The 24,426-nt window shown below is 39.4% G+C and overlaps 1 protein-coding gene across 4 annotated transcripts in view; it reads right to left on the reverse strand.

Moving 5' to 3' along the window:
• BBS9 (Bardet-Biedl syndrome 9) overlaps positions 1–24,426 on the reverse strand; it is a 446,238-nt gene that overhangs the window by 43,717 nt on the left and 378,095 nt on the right. For all 4 annotated transcript variants that reach the window (XM_043873466.1, XM_043873465.1, XM_043873464.1 and 1 more), the window contains one exon: positions 14,316–14,538. In XM_043873466.1, the coding sequence (XP_043729401.1) occupies positions 14,316–14,538 (223 nt within the window). The remainder of the gene's footprint in view (positions 1–14,315; positions 14,539–24,426) is intronic.

Below are 24,426 nucleotides of genomic sequence, written 5' to 3' on the forward strand. Positions count from 1 at the left end.
TAACTTGGATATAACTGAACTCATGATCTGTTTCCATCAAGCTTCATCCTCTTCCAAAGATGCCTTCTCAATGAATGCAGCACCAGTCAACTGGAATGAGCAATCCAGGACCCCTCCCCAATACTTCTCTTTTCCAATTAATCCTTCAGTTCAGTTCAGGTTAGTCGCTCAGTTGTGTCTGACTCCTTGCGAACTAATGGATTGTAGCACACCAGGGCTCCCTGTCCATCACCAACTCCCAGAGTTAACCCAAACTCATATGCATTGAGTCGGTGATGCCATCCAACCATCTCATCCTCTGTCGTCCCTTCTCCTCCTGCTCTCAATCTTTCCCAGTGTCAGGGTCTTTTCAAACAGGTCAACTGTTCACATCAGGTGGCCAAAGTATTGGAGCTTCAGCTTCAGCATCAGTGCTTCCAATGAACACTCAGGACTGATCTCCTTTAGGATGGATTGGCTGGATCTCCTTGCAGTCCAAGGGACTCTCAACAGTCTTCTCCAACACCACAGTTCAAAAGCATCAATTCTTCAGTGCTCAGCTTTCTTCACAGTCCAACTCTCACATCCATATATGACCACTGGAAAAACCATAGCCATGACTAGACGGACCTTTGTTGGCAAAATAATGTCTCTGCTTTTTAATATGCTATCTAGGTTGGTCATAACTTTCCTTCCAAGGAGTAAGTGTCTTTTAATTTCATGGCTGCAGTCACAATATGCAGTGATTTGGAGCCCTCCAAAATAAAGTCTGTCACTGTTTACACTGTTTCTCCATCTATTTGCCATGAAGTGATGGGACCACATGCCATGATCTTAGTTTTCTGAATGTTGAGCTTTACGCCAACTTTTTCACTCCCCTCTTTCACTTTCATCAAGAGGCTCTTTAGTTCTTCTTCACTTTCTGCCATAAGGGTGGTGTCATTTGCATATCTGGGGTTACTGGTATTTCTCCCAGCAATCATGATTCCAGCTTGTGCTTCACCCAGCCCAGCGTTTCTCATGATGTACTCTGCATATAAGTTAAATAAGCAGGGTGACAATATACAGCCTTGACACATTCTTTTTCCTATTTGGAACCAGTCTGTTGTTCCATGTCCAGTTCTAACTGTTGCTTCCTGACCTGCATACAGATTTCTCAAGAGGCAGGTCAGGTGGTCTGGTATTCCCATCTCTTTCAGAATTTTCTACAGTTTATTGTGATCCACACAGTCAAAGGCTTTGGCATAGTCAATAAAACAGAAGTAGATGTTTTTCTGGAACTCTCTTGCTTTTTTCATGATCCAGTGGATGTTGGCAATTTGATCTCTGGTTTCTCTGCCTTTTCCAAAACCAGTTTGAACATCTGAAAGTTCACAGTTCATGTATTGCTGAAGCCTGGCTTGGAGAATTTTGAGCATTACTTTACTAGAGTGTGAGATAAGTGCAATTGTGTGGTAGTCTGAGCATTCTTTGGCATTGCCTTTCTTTGGGATTGGAATGAAAACTGACCTTTTCCAGTCCTGTGGCCACTGCTGAGTTTTCCAAATTTGCCGGCATGTTGAGTGCAGCACTTTCACAGCATCATCTTTCAGGATTAGAAATAACTCAACTGGACTTCCATCACCTCCACTAGCTTTGTTCGTAGTGATGCTTCCTAAGGCCTACTTGACTTCACATTCCAGGATGTCTGGCTCTAGGTTAGTGATCACACCATCATGATTATCTGGGTCATGAAGACTTATATGCAATCAATTAACAAATCTGCTCATTTTCTCTTCTGAAGAAGTTCTCATGGCTATCTCTCTTCTTGATTTCACTGCTACTTTCCAAGTCTGAGCCTCTTGCCTCATAGTATTTATCTCACTTTGTAACTGGATATCTGTATGATTTGGCTTCCTTGGTGGCTAGATAGTAAAGAATGTTCCTGCAATGCAGGAGACCTGGATTCAGTCCCTGGGTTGGGAAGATCCCCTAGAGAAGGAAATGGCAACCCACTCCAGTATTCTTGCCTGGAGAATTCCAGGCACAGAGGAGCCTGGTGGGCTACAGCCCATGGGGTCTCAAAGAGTTGGACACGACTGAGCAACTAATACTCACTTTCACATCTGTATGATTATTTCATTAATTTGCAAAATAGACTACATGATATACAAAATGTATTAGAACCTGTCAGCTAATAGATAGAAAAATGATAGAACTCTGTCAGCTCCCACCTCTGCCCTCATCTTGCTCCATCTTAGCAGCATGTGACAATGCTGACCTTGGAAATTTTCCCCTATTGGCTTCCATGTGGCTCCTTTTCTCACAGTTTTCCTTTTACTCATTCCTTGGCTACTTCTCTTCAATTTCTGATGTTAGTTCCTGCCCTTCTTCCTGACCTCTAGATGATGGAAAGCCTCAAGGTTTAGATGAGGCCTCCCTTCTCTTTTCTCTCTCCATATGAGTGAGCCCGTCTGGCTGCAAAGACTGTGATACAGAGGCTGCCATTTCCTGACAGGCTCCCTGGAGCACCAGACCACTCAGTATTTACAACTGGGTGCCCATTAGGCTTCACAAATGGAATAGGTCCAAAACTGAGTCTTTTACTCTGTCCTTCCCATCATCCACATTCACACACACACTGTTCTTCCTCCAGATTCCCTCATTTCACCAACAATACTACTTTCTACCTTGTTACTGAAGCCAACATTCCAGAAGTCATCTCTGCTTCCTTGTCTGACCCCTTACGTGCAATCCATCACCATGTTCTACATATTCCAGCCTCTGAAATATGCCATCATCACAACCCCAGTCATCAACACCTCTCGCCTACATGTCTAAAATAGTGTCTCTAGCTCTCCCTCTGTTTCCATTCCAGCTGTTTTCCAAATCATTCTGGACACAGTAGCCATAGTAATTCTTGAAAGCATAGATCAGATCACATAATTTCCCTACTTAAAACCATTTGATGGCTTCCCACTACTCACTGTGTGTGTGTGTGTGTATGTGCACACGCGTGTGCATGCACATGTGTGTGCGCTCAGTAGCATTTGAGTCTTTGGGACTTTATGGACTATAGCTCACCAGGTTCCTCCGTCCATGGAATTTTCCAAGCAAGAATACTGGAATGGGTTCCCATTTCCTTCTCCAGTGGATATTTCTGATGCAGGGATCAAACCTGCGTCTCTTGCATCTCCTGCATTGGCAGGTGGATTCTTTAACAATAGTGCCACTTGGGAAGCCCACTACTCATAAGGTAACATCTAAATTCCTGACCATGGAATGTGAGGAATATTACTTGATGTGGCTCTCCCTTCCTCATTAAGATCAAGCCATCAACTATATTTTGAATACACCAAGCCCCTTCTAGCCTCCAGCCCTTTAAATTCTTTTTTCTTCAGTTTTATTAGGTATAATTAACAAAGATGTAAGAGATTTAAAGTTTACATGTGATAATTTGATATATGATATGGTGGGAGAGTATTCCCCTCGATGATTTAATTAACACATTCATTAGCTCAGATACTTACATGTGTATGTGTATGAATATGAACTACTGTCTTAGCAAATCCAGGCTTTTGAATCCTATTCTTTCAGCTTGGAATGCTACTCCCCTAGATCCTCATTTCTCATCTTCCACATCACAGAAGGCTTCTCCAATAACCTTGTCTAAAGTAGCCACCTATGCAACTCTTTCAACTTCCTATTTGTTTCACTGTACATAATTCAACCTACAGTTCTCCTATTTAGCTGTACCAACTGTTTATTATCTGATTCCTATCCCAGAAGTAAGCTCCCATGAAGGTAGAAATCCTTCTTCTTGATCAGCATATTCCAATGCCCAGTACAGTGCCTGGAACATTACAGTGTTTTTTTTAATTTTTGTTAAAAAACAAAAAAACAGTCCTATCTTCATGAAGAAAACTCCTTTTCCCTTTGAAAAATTTTACACATGCTCATTATGCTGCTAATATTGTTCCCTACACCAAAGATGAATTGTTTACAGATACTGCTATTAGCTTTATCCCAAATTTATATCTAAGTGACCACAGTATAATTGGTATAATTTATAAGTCTGGAGGGGAAGAAAAAGAATACAGTCAATGTAATATAGCAGGGGAAAACTGGGCAAAGTTTAGAAATGAAAAAGTAACACCAGAAAAGAAAAGGTGAACTGTTAACCACTGTGCATGTAGTACCTAGAACAGTACCTGAAACATACTACATACTCAACAAAAATTTCACTTTTGGGGGTCTCAATCTTGGCTTTGTCCGTGATATGTTTTTAAAATGGAAATGGTGGATGAAGTTCATCATTTATAAAGTGCAAAAATTATCAATGATTTTCCATGAGATAAACATGTCAAGTTTAAAAAATTTAGCAGCCTTGTAGTTTATCTAATTTTGAAAGGAAAGATTTTTTTATCTCTTTAAAAACAATAAAAACATGTAACAATACTAGGTAACTTATCTGCATATATATGACTAAAAGTCCCATTGACAAAGTATGCTGTATCAAACTTTATTTTGTCATTAGTTCAGTTCCGTTCAGTTAGGTCACTGAGTTGTGTCTGACTCTTTGCAACCCCATGGACTGCAGCACACCAGGCCTCCCTGTCCATCACCAGGCCTCCCTGTCCATCACCAACTCCCAGAGTTGACTCAAACTCATGTCCATTGAGTCGGTGATACCATCCAAGCATCTCATCCTCTGTTGTCCCTTCTCCTCCCACCTTCAATTTTTCCCAGCATCAGGGTCTTTACCAATGAGTCAGTTCTTCCCATCAGGTGGCGAAAGTACTGAAGTTTCAGCTTCAGCATCAGTCCTTCCAAAGAACACTCAGAACTGATTTCCTTTAGGATGGACTGGTTGGATCTCCTTGCAGTCCAAGGGACTCTCAACAGTCTTCTCCAACACCACAGTTCAAAAGCATCAATTCTTTAGCACTCAGCTTTCTTTATAGTCCAACTCTCACATCCATACATGACTACAGGAAAAACCACAGCTTTGACTAGACGGACCTTTGTTGGCAAAGTAATATCTCTGCTTTTTAATATTGTCTAGGGTGGTCATAACTTTTCTTTCAGGGAGCAAACATCTTTTAATTTCATGGCTGCAGTCACCATGTGTGGTGATTTTGGACCCCCTCAAAATAAAATCTGCCACTGTTTACACTGTTTCTCCATCTATTTGCCATGAAGTGATGGGACCACATGCCATGATCTTAGTTTTCTGAATGTTGAGCTTTACGCCAACTTTTTCACTCTCCTCTTTCACTTTCATCAAGAGGCTCTTTAGTTCTTCTTCACTTTCTGCCATAAGGGTGGTGTCATTTGCATATCTGGGGTTACTGGTATTTCTCCCAGCAATCATGATTCCAGCTTGTGCTTCACCCAGCCCAGCGTTTCTCATGATGTACTCTGCATATAAGTTAAATAAGCAGGGTGACAATATACAGCCTTGACACATTCTTTTTCCTATTTGGAACCAGTCTGTTGTTCCATGTCCAGTTCTAACTGTTGCTTCCTGACCTGCATACAGATTTCTCAAGAGGCAGGTCAGGTGGTCTGGTATTCCCATCTCTTTCAGAATTTTCTACAGTTTATTGTGATCCACACAGTCAAAGGCTTTGGCATAGTCAATAAAACAGAAGTAGATGTTTTTCTGGAACTCTCTTGCTTTTTTCATGATCCAGTGGATGTTGGCAATTTGATCTCTGGTTTCTCTGCCTTTTCCAAAACCAGTTTGAACATCTGAAAGTTCACAGTTCATGTATTGCTGAAGCCTGGCTTGGAGAATTTTGAGCATTACTTTACTAGAGTGTGAGATAAGTGCAATTGTGTGGTAGTTTGAGCATTCTTTGGCATTGCCTTTCTTTGGGATTGGAATGAAAACTGACCTTTTCCAGTCCCATGGCCACTGCTGAGTTTTCCAAATTTGCTTGCATACTCAGTGAAACCCACCAAACTTCACACTTGAACCCTTGGTATCTTCCCTTTCACTTGCTTATAACTAGTAAGCTGGGCCCTGCATACCTTGCCATACTACTCAGTAGTACAGTGTATTTACTTCTTGTTTTATGAGGTTTAAATTTGATTATTGTTTTATGGGCTTTAAAGCCATAAATATCTTAGAACAAAAGCCAAAAATATCTTAAAACAACCAATATGCAAATGCCTATACTAAATAAAAATCGTCCTATCAGTATTAGCATAAATCACAGCTTCCGAAACTAGAGAATGATATTATATTTTTCAGGAACATTTTACACATGACATGGAGTATTGCTCAGAAAGCAGATTTGAGAGAAATACAAAAATTCTAACTAACCAAAATACTATTTACTTTTAATAAAAATCAAACATTTTAAAAACAAAAAGCTACATTTTTAAAAGCATAGAGTTGAGACATATTGTACAGAGAAATACAATTAAAGGTGTTTTACTTTTCAGAATCAGGTTATAAACTCTAAGAGTCACTAGATATAAGAGAATAGTTTTTCATTTTCAATTGTTTAGGAAATATCACATTATACATAAATCAGAAGGGGCTAATTATTCCAATAATTTATTTGAATAAACAAACACACTAAAAATGTTTTTCTTTCAAAGTTTAATGCGAAAGTGTGTTTTAAAGGCTGGGAGCACAGATCTGACTTCATTCAATAGTTCTAACTGCAAGAACATCATTGTTCCTTGTGAGGGCTGTGTAGTGTCAGAAGCAGAATGTCATTCCTAGTTTAGGCCAGGTATTTAGGCCAGAAATAAAAATGACTAAGCCACAGGAATGGGCCACCTTGTTGGATCTGCCCCATCTATCTGTGGGTATTCTCATTATTTTAAACAAAAATAATGTGATGTAAAATAAGTTTCAATGACTGTCTCACGTAAGTAACTGATTGACGAGTTGATTCTAAGCACTTGAAATACTTTATCCAGGCGCCCTAAAATCTAAAGGAGAATTAAAAACAATGCATACAATTTTAATAATCTTGAATGTCTACTGAAAGCAGAGAAGTTATTGCTGAAGATCAAATTCCTCAGAGAGATAACAGGTCCTGAGAGTAACAGTTGAAGGAAAGAAAATAGGATATGTGTTTACTCCAATTTGAAGGTGAACCAGTAAAACCTTACTATTAAAGACAGACTCACTGAGGTAGCAGAGGTTTGGGTAGGGGTAAAAGTTGAGAGGAAGAAAAGTAGAAAAATTTTTTTACAAGTTGAATCAGTAGAAATCCCTTCAAACCATCAGCTGCTGGAATAAATACAAATTTTTTATCCTCACATTTGAATATAAAATAGTCCCATATATCAATTAAATATGAGAGAAAAGCTATTTTTTATATCTTACAAAGCCTGAGAGATAAGTATCTTCCCAAGGGATGCTCCAGTGTTATGGAGGTACTCCTTCTTTTGGTCAACCTACACAATTTTTAATGATATTAAAAATTACACAGTTAGGGTTTCCATTATAATATCTCTTATGAGATTAGTCCAAAGAAAAGACAGCTCACATTTACAGCTGGATGAGGGTAAAAATGTACATATTAAAGATCTGTTCATATGACATGACTGAAGAAATAGAAATAGTGATGTACTTTAAGAGTTATTTAATTCATCCCCCTACTTTTAGGCAGGGTTTTTCCCATATTATCTTCAGACTGTTGACTATCTGTATTAGTTTAAATATCTGCAGGGAAGGAAATTCCTCAAACTCGCCTGGTATTCTACTCCTGTTTTAACAGCCCTACTTCCAAGAAACTGGGCTTTGGTCATCACATTGTAATTAGTTACCAACCGGCTTGTCTATCAACAAGTATTTGTTAAGTACACACAGGGAGAATGTTATTCTGTTAGGTCTTTGATGGTAGACCTTCCCCTATAGTTGCTCCTAATTGCTTCTCCTGTCAAATACAGCTCTAATCCTGGATTCAAATATTCTTCCATTAACCCTTCTTCATTCCATTATGGACCCCCTATTACAATTGATGGCCCAGGAATTGAACCCAGGTCTCCTGCATTGCAGGCAGATTCTTTACCATCTGAGTCACCAGGGAAGCCTCATAATTATTAATAGGAGCAACCCTATTAAAAACTACATGCTTTCTTTACTTCTAACAATATAGTTTGATTTTCAAAACAATTTTGAAGCAATATGCTGTTTCAAAACAGGGTGGTGCTATCTCAGTATTTCAATGAGAAAATTATGGCTCTGGAGGAAGAAGTAGCTGCACAATTGCTTAATGGCTGAGCTTGTCCCTCCCACAGCAGCCACTGCAAGTCAACCTTAATTTACTGCGTCACCATAAACCCCCTTCTTGCTCTCTTGCAGATTATTATAAAACTTTACTTCTCCAAAGCTCATGTGGCTGGACTTCATGAAATGTTCTTTTTTAAAAATTTCCCTATATTTCCAATTTATATCTGGATTCTCATTTTTTTCCCTTCTTAAATACTCTTTTCAGTTTAACTGTATTCTAGATTATTCCTCTGCTTCCTCAAACATCCCCATTTAATGTGAATGTTGGATTTTTAGCCCTCTCATCTTAGCACCACTCCCCAACCTTCAAACATCTTGAAATGTATTTTCTAAAGAGAAGAAAAGGAAAAGAAATAAAAACCTTGATAATAGCTTACTTCTTGCATTTGCCTTCCTATATTGTTCCTTCCAGTTACAGAAGGATCTTTCCTTGACCTTCTGTCCTAAATAGTACTGACACCATTTCTGCTAGAAATTCTTTGAAATTCACCTCCTCCATGTAGAATCCACCTCTTATCTGGCTCTGCAGATAAATCCCAAATCAGTGTTCCCTGCCTCTGCCTTCACTACCATAGAGTTCATCCAATGACAGAGTTTCAGTGATGGCCTCTAAGCTGAGGGTACTAAAATCTACTTTTAAGCTTTAATCTTTCCCTTCAACTCAAATCCCTCAGATCCAGCTATTATCTCTCTTTTCTTGGATGCATCTTAGACATCTCAAGCTCACTGTATTTGAAATGAAGCACATTATTCATAACAAAATTACCAACTTAATGATTTCCACCAATGCAATTAAAAAACTTGATGAAACTTCTATATTCTTCCGTATTTTTCATATTCTTCTCTCTCCTGTGTACCACTATCAGATTAGTATGTCTAAAACACAAGGGGTTATTTTTGCTTTGTTTTTTAAACCACTTTTCAAAATGGAATAGAACGTTGTCCTTTATAAATCACTTATATCTTAATCTATAACAGCTTCCTTCACCATTTGTTCAATCTCTTTTATCTAGCTTTTCAAGTTCCTATATCAACTGGTGCTTACTGATCTACCAAACTAAATTTCCAACCTGAAATTTAAGCAGCTTACTTATAGACCCATATCTCCGTGCTTAAATTAACAACTCTATCTATAGTATCTGCCACTGTCCTTTCTAAAAATCTAAAATTCACACCTACTTTAAGACTCAGCTTCTTTATAAACAGCTCCACTGATTCATTTTAAAAACATACGATAGACCAAAGTTAGTTTCCTATTTTTGATACTAGACTACAGTCTATGAAATGTCACCATTGGGGAAAGCTGGATGAAGAGTACCTGGGATTCTATGTAGTATTTTTGCATCTTCCTATGAGTCTGTAATTATTTCAAAATAAGAAGTTTAAAAAAATATATGATGGGCATCAACTATATATATACTAGGCATAAGTAGGATGCTACGTTCACAAAAAAAGAATAAAATATAAGTCCTTCATGCACGTAGCTATTACCTGGAGGCATTATGGATTGACTTGTGTCCTCCACAAAATTCATAGTTTGAAGCCCTAACCAGTCAGCCCCCTCAATGTGGCTGTATTTGGAAATAGGGCCTTTAAAGAGGTAATTAAGGTTAAATGAGGTCATAAGGGTGAGGCCCCAGCCCCAAAGTACTAATGTCCTTGTAAGAGGAAGAAGACACACAGGAGAGTGCACACAGGGGGAAAGGGCACGTGCAGGCACAGATGCACAAAGCAGACTGGAAAAGACAAGCCCAAGCGGGTCAGGAACAGTTTCTGATCGCAAAAGAGAAGTTAAGAAATGAGAATGTTCTAAGAAGGGAATGGTCTTACTGAAAAAGCCTTCAGGGCAGACTGAGGTGTATAGGCAAAGTGTTCACCTAATTTAGTAATTATGAAGTCACTTGTGAAAAGGGTAGAAAATTGCTCAGAGATCAATAATTTGCAGGTCTTATATTTTATTTCTGAAGAAAATCATTTTCATAAAAATGATAGACCCCTAGCAAAATGGATAACGCGTTGGAATGTGTTTTCTTAAAAAATGTGGAATGTGGAATGTGTTTTCTTACCTTCTTTGTAAGGGTCCTAGTTAGACCAAATCTGAGTGTCCTTCATCATACCAGAAACAGAACAAAAACAAACACCTCACACAATTCCTTCATAGCTGTCTTTAAGAACTGCTATAACATAATAGACATCACATAAATTTGGGCAAATATATGATAAACTTACTGTTGATTTTCATTTTACTTATTTTTCAAACAAATCTTTTGTTTTCCCAATGACAACAATGAAATGGTTCCAGTTTCAGGTAGTCTTTTTCTGATACCAATTAGTCTCGAACCTTCCATAATCAACCTAGCAATGTAAGGTAAACCTCAGCCCTAAGCACCTGCAAGGATGAAGCAAACATGTATGAGAAAGTCAGCTAGACCAGTAAAGGCATTCACATTCAGATTTTTTTAAAAACACTACCCTGGTGGCCCTATGGAACTCTTGTTCTAAGGGTAGAATTCATATCACTGAGATTAAGAAAAAGACATACAATGAAAGGGCAATATTCCCCAGCAGAAAGATGTGAGTAGTAGAGGTAAGAAGAGAAATATAAGTTTGATGGTTCTGTAATAAAAAGAATACCCAGTAAAGGTTAGGTTAAATGCTGATGGAATCTGAAGGTTGATAAAGGCAAGCAGGAGAAATGTGAGGCAACGAAGTCCTTAAGGTAATTCCCAGTGGGGAAGATTTTCAAATTCTGGATGCCAGGGAGGATGCTGTCATCATGGCCTTTACTGCAAAGAAAGGACACATACAAGGTGCCAGGCTCATAAAGTCGGGAGGCTAGAAAAGACCAAGGGTTTTTTATTCTGAGATGTTTATTCATCTGCCATTTAATAGGGAACATGGTAAAATTACACACACTCCGGCCTTTTAATACCAACCACTAAGTCACTTCATCTTTCTAGGGCCTTCGTTACCTCAGCTGTTAGGTGAGGGAGGCAAACCAGATGATTTCTGAGTTCCTGCCCAACCATTAAAAAGAAGATCATGTCTGTGAAAAATGTTTGTGTGTTCATGTGTTCGGTCATCCACTCCTTTCTAGTATGCCACTTTACCTTCTTGTATTCTGAAACAACTACGACAGCTAAACTAACATCATAAATCGCACAATTACTGGTTTGAAGCAGAAACAACTCACAGTATTTCTTATTATCTCTGTAATAATTGTACCAAGTAAGCTACCAAGATAATAAAAATTAAGAACACAGCAAATACAAGGTAAACTGCATTCTAGTCCTCATGGCAAAGAAAAGAGATTGTGTGAAACAGTTTCTGCCCTTTTCTTCCCACAGTGCAACACCAATTTAAGTGAAAAGAAGGCCAGATTGAGAACAGCTTACCCAGAAGGAGGCTCTGGCTAGAAATCTACTTGTACCGTTGTGGTTTGTGTGGTCTAGTGGGAAGCACAATGAGCTAGAAGATTTCGAATCTAGACTAACCCTTCCGGTAACCATGTGACTCTGGACAAGATATTTAGCTTTCCCTAACTCCATTGCTATTTGTAAAACTGCAATAATTTCACGTGTTTCTTCTACCTCAAAAACATGCCAAGTACAGAAATTCAGTTCAGTTCAGTCACTCAGACATGTCCGACTCTTTGCAACCCCATGAACCGCAGCATGCCAGGCCTCCCTGTCCATCACCAACTCCCAGAGTACATCCAAACCCATGTCCATTGAGTCGGTGATGCCATCCAACCATCTCATTCTCTGTTGTCCCATTCTCCTCCTGCCCTCAATCTTTCCCAGCATCAGGGTTTTTTCAAATTAGTCAGCTCTTTGCATCAGGTGGCCAAAGGATTGGAGTTTCAGCTTCAGCATCAGTCCTTCCAAAGAACACCCAGGACTGATCTCCTTTAGGATGGACTGGTTGGATCTCCTTGCAGTCCAAGGGACTCTCAAGAGTCTTCCCCAACACCACAGTTCAAAAGCAACAATTCTTTGGCGCTCAGCTTTCTCCACAGTCCAACTCTTACATCCATACATGACCACTGGAAAAACCATAGCCTTGACGAGATGGACCTTTATTGGCAAAATAATGTCTCTGCTTTTTAATATGCTGTCTAGGTTGGTCATAACTTAGAAATTAGTGTGTGAAAAATTTGAGCTCCAAGGAGGAAAAGTATTATAGTCAATAAAGAAGCATGGTAATGACAAAGAGAACTGATTTAACAATTTTTAAAAACTCACTATCATGATTGGATCACGGCAGGTGGGAGGGAGAGTCACTCAACTAAAGCCAAACACTGTTAAGTGAAAGCAAGCAATTGTGACCACGACAAACACGCACAGCTTCAATCACCCCAATGGGATAAACTCAGTTAGACAAGTGTGACAGGCACACACCTGGCTTACAGACTCCTGGTTTGTGAACAAACACATTTTCTACTTTCCTTCATTCTGTTCCTCCCTTCCCTCTCTTCCTCCTTTCCTCACCATCTTCCTTCCAAACATTTAGAAATTTTACATCAAGGGTTTCTATGTACACAGCCCTGAAGTCGCCTCCAAATCTAGTTATTTAAACAAATGACTATAGTTCTATATTCAATAAATGTGGCATCCTAACAGTGGACAGCAATGGGTGAATGGAGGCCAAAGGACTAGTTATAGGAGGATGTTAACAAGGGCAAGATGAAGAAGACCTAAATTCAGATAAACTATTAGAACTGCTTCTATGTACGAAGACAATTCTATTCTGAAACATCATATTAGAAATATGATTTTGGAATAAAAGTTAGGTTCTCTTTGTGTATAATTATGGTAAAAAATATTTCAAGTCATAGACTATAGAATGCCATGGTCCCATGCCAGTCATTCTCTTCACCCAAATTTAGAAGATGAATTATACATACATCTATACAATGGCAGTAATTATAGTTTGAGTTTCTGAGTGTATCTCTGTTCCGAGAACTGTGCTAGGCGCTTTATAGACACATACGGCCCTGGATACAAGGAAGGCATTATTATACCCACTTTGAAAGGAGAGACTAGACTCTGGAAAGTTAAGTAACATATTCAAGTCATATGAGTAGTAAGGCATAAAGACAGGACCCAAACACTGGTCTGTCTGCCTCCAGAGCCTGTGCTTATTAGATTATGCTATGCTGTCTCCATGTTTATCTTTTTTAAAGTGTTCACTTGCATTCCTTTTTACTTCGAGGAATGCTGGTTGAGAGGGGAAGGAAACAAGAGGAAGAGTATCAGCAGAGGGAGGTAGGTGTACAAAGGCAAATAAAGAAGATGAACAAAATCCACATCGCTTCCCATACTATGGTCCCTGCTTGAGGAGGAAATAGACGCTACAGCTGCTTCATGTAATAAACTCATTTACTCTGTCCTCCTTGCTGCTGCCATAAAGAGAGACACTAAGAAGATGGAAGCGGGACTTGGGAGCTGCTGCCTCTAAAGGACCAAAATGCAGTGCTCTTGACAGCTCAGCCCCTCTGACGGTGGGAAGGGCTGACCCGGATGCCCATGGCCATCACTGACTGCCCAGGTAGGGGCAACCTGGATCTCTCACCCTGGCACATAGTGGCCTCAGCCCTGAATCCTGCTCATATCGCCTGATCTCCAGTTTTTTCTTTGTCTCTTCTCCCTTATTCTGGTGACCACAATCCAAGCAAACAGCAGAAGGGATGGGACTCATCTGGATTATATTAGCCGCTTGTATTATGCTATTTACATTTATGAAATATGGTATCGCGAGATCACATTTAGTAAGATTTTCCTTAAAAATGGTTTTATTCTCTAATCCACTTTTTATTGGTTAGTAGCAAAACAAAGTGGATCATATATTTAGAAGCAGGAGGAAGGAAAAAGACATACCATTCTAGAAATGTTTAGCAAGCAAATACCCCAAGAATATTTATCCAAGTGATTACCCTGGGATGTCTGAAGGGAAATGTGCAAGCAATTTTCTTGGCTATCATCACTTTAATATGAAATGTAAACCCCAAAATACAGCCACAATAAAAGGCGCACCCCTTTAATTTGGCCAAAGTCTTAACACAGTTGCGTTTGGGGAGCATGAACGGAGTTCCTACCTGGCATGACCATGGTCTGCGGGGCCGCTGCATCAGTACTCAGGCAGAGACGCCCACCTTTGGCTAATCGATCGCACAGCAAGGTGATGTGCTTCTTCAATCGGCTTGTGTCTTTGGGTATGTCCAGCTGGCTGCTGAAGTTCAAAGCCTGTTCCTTGGAACTCTTCGATAGGCAGGTCTTTAAGAGGTGAGAAAGAGCAGCATCCACGGTTTCTTCCCAGCCCTGGATGCAAAAGCCAATTTGGAATTTATGCAAAGATGACAAATGAACAAAGGAAGCACTTTACCATTAACCAGGTTATAAGATTATGAGTGTTTCGGTCCCAGTGCTGGGAACTTGTTAAGAGCCTGGTGTCTGGTAGTCTAGACCAGTCTGGTTTTAAATTCTAGCTCTGTCTGCTGTTTCAGCATGTTACTTAATTCCTCTTAGCCTCATCCTCATCTACAAATGAGGCTACTAATAATCTGTACCTCCAAGGGTTGGGGGTGATTAAATGAGATGGTACACAAGTAGCTTGTAGCATGATAATCACTATCTCAGGTATTGCTATGTTTGATGATCCAGAGGGTGAAGCCTAGGATTATAGTTCATTTTGCTGCTGAAGGAGAACCAGCCAAGACAGGAAGAGACTGGGGGAAACTGGAATGGAGAGAAAACCCTGGTGTGTCTCTCAGGATTGGTTCCATAGTCTTGGAGCTGCAGGCAGAAACTAGAGGAGCTTTGTCAAGAGGGACTTTGGGAGGTACAAGCCTATCCAGTCCCACTTCCCTGTCAAGGTGACATAAAGTGACACAGAATGAGGCAGTGAGCCATTTATCTGTTTTGGCTGGGGACAGTGTGGCTGTGCTATAGTGAAGACTGTGAGGAGGGCAGGGTCACCTCAGAACCCTACAGGCTGGAATTCTAGGGCTATCGATGGCAGACGGGGATCACGGGGCCATCACAAAGGACGGGCATGAGGAAGCACCACACTCAGGTGGGTTCAGATAACAGCAGGTGAGGAGCCTTGAACAGATAACAACAGGTAAGGATGCTTGAAGTTGAGAAGGGCAGCTTATGCTCTCCCACTGGACATGCCCAGAGATAACTGGGTGTGATTTTCAGGGGTTCCAGAGGTCCTAAGCATCAAAACAGAAAAGTGTGAGTGAAATCTGGGTATTACTACCAATGATTGCATTTGTATCCAGAGGCCAGTGAACCCTAGAACACCACAGACTTGACAAAGTGAAATTATAAAGGATGACAGTGAATGACTACCCTCATAGAATTCTGTAGAATAGTCCAAGGCCCTCAAGTAAGGGAGGAGAAACCTGAGACTCAGAGAGGAGTCCCTGGATGAACTGACTGTTGGTACTGCTCCAAACTCAACCTTATCAGCTGAGCCACCTTGCAAATGTGCAAACTGGATTACATTATTCCTAAACTTCAACTCCTAAAGCCAAATGCTCAGTTTAGCACACATAGCACTGTCTGCTCCACCTCCTGCTCCATTTTATTCTCTCCCTGTCCACCTGCACCCACACTCTCACCTTCGCCTCTCCACAGGCTTGATCCTCCTGTTGCAATGCCTAATCACCACTCTTTCTTGCCAACTCCTATTTACAACTCAGCTCAGGCACCGCCATCTAAGCATCACATTTGTGGGCCCTCTAAGCATCACATTTGTGGGCCCTCTCTGTGACTCTGAGACCGGACGCACCCAGTTCATCACCTGGGACCACTCTCCACCCTCTGCTGTGGCCACTGTCAGCACTCTGGTTTCTCCAGTGCCTGGAGATGTCTGCACCCCTAGCACTGTGCTTGGTCAAGAAATGTGTCTGCTGGACAGAGACACAGAGCGATGGTGAGAGATGGTGAACTAGGATCGCAGATTTGGGGAGGAGTCTGGAGATCTTTAATCCAGGCTCATGGGATGCTTCCTGGAATAAAACAGAAACCATGTGCCTAGGTATGGCTGTCCCCAGGATACAAAATTATCACTTTTTGAGACAGCTCATTCTTTTCAGGGACATGTGAAACCAGCAGAAAGTTATTCCTAAAGCTGAGCCAAAATCTGCCCCATTGGCCCTTATTCTACCCTCCAGAACTATGCAGAATAAATCTAACCTCTCTTCTACATGACAGCCCTTTATACCTAAGAAGACAGCAATTCTGTACCCTCTCCTCCAGAATAAACATCCCCAGTTCCTCCAGCTCTTCCTTATATAAACACGGTTTCAAGTTTTCTCTCCATCCTGACCACTTGTCTTTGAATAAGCTCCAATTTTAAACACTTAAACATTTATACAGCTAACTAGAGAACCCCAAACTGACCCCAAGACACCAGGCTGGGGGTGGGGATTCAGGGCCAGTAGAGTCAACCCACCCCACCCCACCCCATTGTTTACTGGGAATTCTCCCTGCCAGCCAGGCTTCTGGTTGCCTCTGCTTTCTTGGCAGCCATACCACACTCTTGATTCACACAAGCAAACACAATTAAGCCCCAGGCCTTTTCCACACTCACCACATATCTTCCTTTTAGGCTTAAGCAGTTCGTTCTTTAGACCAAAGTGTAGATTCTCTATATACCCACTAAAGAACTTCCCACTGATTGCCAACATCAGAATTTTTCACTCTATTGACCCATTATAGATGCCACCAGGCAAATAAGGAAACACATTATTTTTAAATGAGATGTCAAAGGCTATAAAAACAACTTCCTACTCCAAACCACTAAAGAATAATAAAACACCAGTTGCTACAAAGACATCTCTATACAACTATCAAAATCTAAATCAGATCAATATTTAAAATTGAATTTGTATTTCAATAATAATGGGGATGAAAATTAAGATAAAATAGTAACCCAAATGTCATTGTAGAGGACATATTTCCAAGTTGTTTTTGATGACATCAATGATGACCTCTGGAGTATAAGAAGGAAAGATCCTTTGTATATAATTTGGCATTTATGTACTCTGTGGTCATTTCAGCATTAAAACAGTTCCTACTATTTTACAGACTATTCATTTAAGCTAACTATTGTTTTCATAAGTAGGTTACAATAGCATATTAGATAATTTAAGTAGATATGGCATTTAGCTAATACAGAGGTACTACAGAATTTCCTTTTCTACTGCCAACTTGCAGATCAAGTCAAAAACCATGTCATGATTAGGTATTTGGCATGAATATTTCTTTAATATAATGAGGCATGATGCCAAAACTTCAAAAAGATTGCTACTGAAATACAGGGTTATTATTTGGAGAGCCCAAATTACTACATAAACTCAAATATGATAATAAAAAGGAATGTTTATGAGACAAAGGAAGAGCCTTAAAAATGCAATGTGATAATCTACTGATCAAACACATAGCCTACTTACCTGATAAAATGTGAAACAAAACCATGTGGAAATCTAGAATCTCAAGTACAAAAAGTTCCTTAAAGGTAAGCTATTTTAACCACCTTTTTGGTGTTTGAATCCATCACCTTTATTTAGAGCCTTTAAACTGATAAGTCCAATATTTAGTTTTAATGTCTAAACACACACACACACACACACAACCCACATGCACATACCTGATCTTTATCCTCTAACATTGAACATTAGTTGTACTAATAATTGAACACCAATTGATGTTCATCAATTGCCCTCTCCTAATTGTGAGAGTGAAAGAAAATCTTAATTTTGGTAAAATAGCACTAAAAATGTCTGGAAGGGATGAAACTACTAAGCAAGCATTCTTCAGTAATAATTGATATGATTTTAGCTCTCAAATCCACAGCCTAACTCTTAAATCCCAGTTTACCCATGTACAGCTTTTGGAAAACAATAGTCGGTGGGAAGTTAAATAAAGACATAAATGTGTGAATAAATCAATAAATAAATTCAAATGTACATGCTATTCTGCTTTATCTTCTCCACAGCCCTTGTCAGCATTACAAATTAATTTATTTACTGGGCTTTTTTGTGCTTACTGTATCTTTGGAGTTTTCCTTTGTTCCCAAGCTCTAGACTCTATCCCATGTGGTAACTTGACTTTTGTCCTAGTCCTCCTACCTGAGCCCCTACGTTGGGAGCCTGCTTGAAAGGTCCCCCCTTAATGGACTGGGCTGCCTTGCTCCTGCCAAATCCTCCCAAGGAACTAGACCTCTGGCTGCAGCCCTGCTGCTTGACTTCAACGCCAAGTTGCCTGCTGCATGCATCCCCCAGACTGAGAGCCTGCTCACTCAGTCTTACTGCTTTTGTGTTCCACCTGCCTGTGTGGAGGCTCCTGTAAGCCATGCTGGCTCCACATGCCTTTCAGTACCAGTGGAATGTCCCATTTCTATGGTGTCTGCTATCCTCTTCCTGACTGAAGACAACTGAGCTATGAGTTTTATGATCCAGAGGCCAGACAGCCATGGCTGAGTTTCTGACATCTCTGCCCTACCTGTCCTGCTAGTCTCCACTGGTCATGGTGCCTAAATACAAGTATAAGTAAGTGGCTTTTCAGAAAGAATAAGAAGCAGAAAGTTTGACCAAGTTAGTAAAGTGTATTTCCTAGGGTATCAACCAAAGTAACAACAAAAAAAAAGAAAAACCTAGAAGAGTTTTCTCATGCCACCTACAAATTAAAACAACCAAGTTGAAGACAGCTGCCCCTCGGCTTCTGGGTTTTGACTTAACTCATTCACCTCAACTGCCTCTTCACTTTGATAAATCACTTAATCTCTGTAGACTATATCTGTCTGTGTGTGTGTGCACGTGCGTGCTCACGCATGCACACACACTCCATTGCTCCATTGGGTCTGACTCTCTGTGACCCCGTGGACTGTAGCCAGCCAGGATCCTCTGTCCATGGAACTTTCCAGGCAAAAATACTGGAGCTGACCCAGGGATCGAACCCACATCTCCTGCATTGGCTGGTGGATTCTTTACCACTAGCACCACCTGTGAAGCCCAAGGTATATCCAAGGTCTCCATAAAACAGGAATAACACTATCTGTCATGCCAATCTTACATGAATGATAAGGCACTCAAAATCTTAAGCAGAGGATACTGTGGAATAAGCATATATATGCAATCCTACTTTTTTAAAAAATCAGAAAATAAAAACACACCATTGGAACCCAATGTACAAAGTCACATCTTTCAACTTTTATTCAAACAAATTATAAACTTCTGCAAATGTATGTTTGTAATAGAAACACTACCACATCCGCAACTATAGTAGCATAGGGAAAAACCACAAAATGCCATGGTAGCATTTATTACCAAATGTGCACATAGTTAACTCTAAGCGAGAGAGGAAAGGTTTAAAAAAAAGAGAGAGATCTGTGTAAATGAACAAATGGAGATTGTGTAGCCACAGCTAGGGTTCAGTTGAGAAGAGAACATTCTTAGAAATGGCCTGTCTTACACATTACACATTTGAAGTAAAATGATGATTACATCATATTTATTTATCTGAAAAAAAAAAACTGTATCAAAGAGAAATAGATTTCATCTTGAATAGATGTAAAGAACTCACAATAAGTCTTTGGTATTTATGACTGATCTACAGAGCTTTATGGTTACTGTTACTTTCTATTATATTCTATCATGTTATAATTAGCCAAGGTAAGCTAAAAACAATGATGTGAAATGTCACTGTAAGGCTAGGTACAAATTTAGTTCTTTAGTTGTAAATTATATATTTGTAAGATATAAGAATTTTTCAGGATTGATCTAGGTTCAGATTATTTCTAAAGAATAGATTTTATTCAGTGAATCTCCCTTCATGCAAAGGAGGGCTTGAAATGTTGAACTATATACCTCTGAGAAGTAAAACAGCTCTTTGAAATTGAAACAAAATAAAATAAAATGAAAAAAAATGAAACCAAGCTGGATGGTCTATGTAGCAGTTTAAGCTTTTTAAACCCATCACTAATAAAATGAAACCCTCCCCAACATCATCCTTTCTTATCTTAAACTGAAATGACTTATTGGACTTAATGGAGTTCTCCAGTTCTTTGTGATGCTTCAAAAGCTGTAGAAATCTAATTCAGATTTTAACCAAAAGTAGAACAAGGTGCCAGGCTTATCAACACAGTATTATGAACAATAAAACACACTGTTTCTTATCAGGTGAAAATCTAAAACCTTTTCTGACAAACAGAAGCTTAGCAAACTTCATGCAGTTTAGCAGCAATACAGGCAGAAAGTACAAGGTTGCTTCAAACCAACCTACTCTGATCCTTTTTTTTTTTTAAGTTACATTTTGCTAAGAAATCTGCATATGACCTATACTCTCATGCTGATCCTGAAGCTTTAGACAGGAGAAGGAACACAAAGTAGATTACCTGAGTTATCATGAAACTTGATCCTGGATAGCCATATTCAATTTTAAAACAAAACATTAATGATGCTTCATCTAGACAAACATCTTGACTAAGCATTCAAGTTTGCTTCAGGCAAAAGTTTCCAGTCACAGGTACTATTCAGAAATAACTTACAAAAATATTAAGACTGAAAAATAAAATTGATAATGAATATTCAGGGGGAACCTGCTTCTGGTGATGGTAAATTTGATCATGTGGGCCAATTATCCCACTGAGAAGAACTAGAAAAAAATATATACGAAATCACCTCTTTGAAGGTATAGGAAAGCTATACCTAAAGATAGTAGTTACCAGGTCAAGATTCAGGGGACAAGGGAAGCCCAGGAAAATGAGTACTGAATTTGTGGCTGCTTTTCCCTCTGTGGTCATTAGTTACCTGGCCTAACATGTAGCACTGGGTCCTCCAATTACTCACTACTTTAGGCGATCACTTATGCTTGCTTATGTATTTCCTTGTAGGAGGCAGCAAGGGTCATGAAAGTTAGAAGTCTGAAGACCTAGGCTAAATTTTGACACCTTTCCTTATAAGCTGTATGTCTCTGGGAAAGTTATTTTAGGTCTCAGCGTCTCAGTTTTCTCATCAGTTAAAAAAATCAGAAAAGTAATTTCCTTTGCCAGGCACTTTTAGACTTAATGAGACATGTTTATCAGTCGTGGGGAGGCTTCCCAAGTGGTGCTAGTGGTAAAGAACCCATCTGCCAAAGAAGGAGACACAAGAGATGTGGTTCAATCCCTGCGTCGGGAAAATCCCCTGAAGTAGGAAATGGCAACCCGCTCCAGTATTCCTGCCTGAAAAAAATTGAAGGACAGAGGAGCCTGGTAGGCTACACAGAGAATCAGACACGACTGGATGAATAAGCACTGACACCATTTATCAACTGTAGTTATTTAATTATTTAATTCCATGTTATTATTCTCACTTCTGGAAATGCTCTCTAAAAGTTGATCTTTGGAGGGTTGGTTCTTCTGAATAATAATGACACTAGAAATAATAACAACAAAAGTAACAACTGTTTAGGATCTCTTATGTACTAGAAAGTATGCTAAGAAATGTATAAACATTATTTGTACTAATAAATATTTATCCCGTGAAGTTGGTGCTATAACTTCCAACTAAGGTGCTAGATGTAAAGTAGTTTAAAGTAAAAAAGTTTATCATAAATAACACAATTATTTAAGTAAGAGCTGTAATGGGATCCAGGACTGCATGGCTCTAAATCCCGTGCTCTTAGCTACTTGGCGAGAACTTTTTTCCCATTTCATCATGTGTGTCTTTCAGTCTATTGTCATCAAGTCACTTTAGGCAGAAAACATCATATGAGGTCTTCCCCTAGAAAACTTATGGTCCCAAAATTTATATCAGCTTCTTTATCCAAGTAAGCAATCTGTGTATAATTAAATGAGATTTTACTGCACAATCAAAAAGCACTATGATTTGTGCCAGTTTGTCTGGCACAAAGTTTGGGTCAAACTTCTTTTTTTTTTTTTTTTGGGTTAAACTTTTAGAAGAGTCTACCCAAGTCTACCTTTTACCTGTCTAGACCACTAAAACTGACATGTAGGAACTGCCTTGGGATACCACATGCCCTGAAAACATAACAGTGGTCAAACTTGACTTCGATGAGTCTGAGTTATCGATGCTCAATTCAGGGACTCATTATTGAGAATACTTGGAGAGGACATTTCTATTTTGGAATCAAAACACACATGAGGACTCCCCAAATGTCCCTATATCTGACAAAGTCCAAGAAAAATCTTATTGAACTTAGGGGACAAGAGAAGAACCACGTGAATAAACTGAAGGGGTCAACTTCTCCCTAACACACTATATTCTAAAAATTCTCAAAGAATAAGAAATAACCAAACTCAAGAAAAAAAGTCCCAAAATACATGAAACCACTGATTTAAGTGTAAAGCATTTTTCTCTAGAATTCTTTTCTTTTTGTTTTTCTTTCTTCCCTTTAATTAGTCTGGTTTTTAGGACCACTCCACCCAGAATCTTCACTATTTTAAGATTTGCTTACCTACCTCTTTCTTGGTCAAAGCTATTGGTGGATCTGAGATAGCTATAGGAAAGTCCACCTACTAGAATTCTATTTCTATTTTCTTTCAAATAGAATTCAAATTTGAAGAAAAATGTATAGAGAATGGGATCTGAAGTGATTGACTGTATACCATTCAATGTTTGTGTCATTTTTCACAGCAATCAAGCTGTGAAAGGGGGTTTCCCAGTGGCTCAGTGGTAAAAGTATTCACCTGCCAATGCAGGAGATGCAAGTTCCATCCCTGGGTCGGAAAGATCTCCTGGAGGAGGAAACTGCAACCCACTCTAGTATTCTTGCCTGGAGAATCCCTTAGACAGAGGAGCCTGATGAGCTGGTTGCAAAGAATCAGACATGACTAAGCTTGAGTGACTGATCAAACACAATATAGTAACATAGTAGCACAGACCTCAAATAGCAATTATTTATGAGATGGTATGTTTATCCCTAAATAGTGATCCTAATTTCGAATGTTTTATCCATTTAATATAGCACTATTTAAGTCCATATAACCATTTATTTTAAAATATTTATTTAGAGTCCATTGATATAAGACATTATACCAAACATTATGAAGTTAAAAAAAAGGTGAATCAGATATGGATCCTACCCTGAAGTAACAATTAAGAATGTATACAAAAATATAATGATGCAGAAAATGAAATGTGTTTAGAGAGAGGTACAGATAATGTGCTTTAGGAATGCTTTTGTTTTAGCCCTCTTCCTAGAATGATATCAAGAATTATCTGTCAGCAATAAAATTTAAGACAGAAAGATCTTTGTCTACATCATGAGATAACTTCCTATAAGTTTTGTGCAAAAATCAATGATATCGTTGAACTCATATTAGTGCTATGCGAAGCAAACAAGTAGACTAAATTTGTCAGCATTTTCTAGTACAGAATCCAGAGTGGGTACACGTAATACAAAATATAAATTACTATTATCCTTGTTAAAGTAGTCATATTGAAGAACAAAACTTTAGTATGATCACTTGGTCAAAAGTTCCCCCACTGAATCAGGTTTCACTTTTGTGAAGCTCCTCAGTTTGGGTTCAAATCTCACCTCTGCTCTTTTCCAGCTATATGACCTTGGGCATATTTCCTCATTTATAAATTGAAAGTAATAGTCACGAAGCAAGGATGTGGGTGCCAGCAGTATATCTGACAGCGGATCCAAAAGGTGTCAGTGGGAGTGAGAGGGAGAAGGTGGAGAAGGCAATAAACTGCTGGCTGTGAACAGGTCCAGCCTCAGGTAGCTAGTGCAGTCCTCCTAGACTACTCTGGGAGGTGGTGTGGAACATACCTCGGACTTTCCCAACTGGAAGGATGAGGGAGCTGGGGTATTAATCTACCAACCCTATTAGTCATTGACCAAGCACGGTGGCTCCACAGGCTCTGCCAAACAGGGAGATTCCTCAGTCAGAAAAACTGCAAGTGCCCAGCAGGTAGACGCTTTCAGGAACAGCAGAAGGTAAAGAGATACGGACGGAGCATGAACCGCATCTGTTACAGCCCTCTACTTCAAAGGGACAGAGTGAGGATTAAATGTGGTAATGTAGGTAGAGCCCTTGGCCAATGCATAGTACATAATAATGCTCAATAAAAGTTCATTTTCTTACATTTTTTTTAAGTTGAGGAGGCAGGCCTATCTCTTCTGTGTGTGTATGATTGTATATGTGTTATATATTTAATTCCTCTCCTTTTTTTTTCTCTCTACAAA

Source organism: Cervus elaphus, chromosome 18 (assembly GCF_910594005.1).
Source record: "Cervus elaphus chromosome 18, mCerEla1.1, whole genome shotgun sequence".
Lineage (NCBI taxonomy): Eukaryota > Metazoa > Chordata > Mammalia > Artiodactyla > Cervidae > Cervus > Cervus elaphus.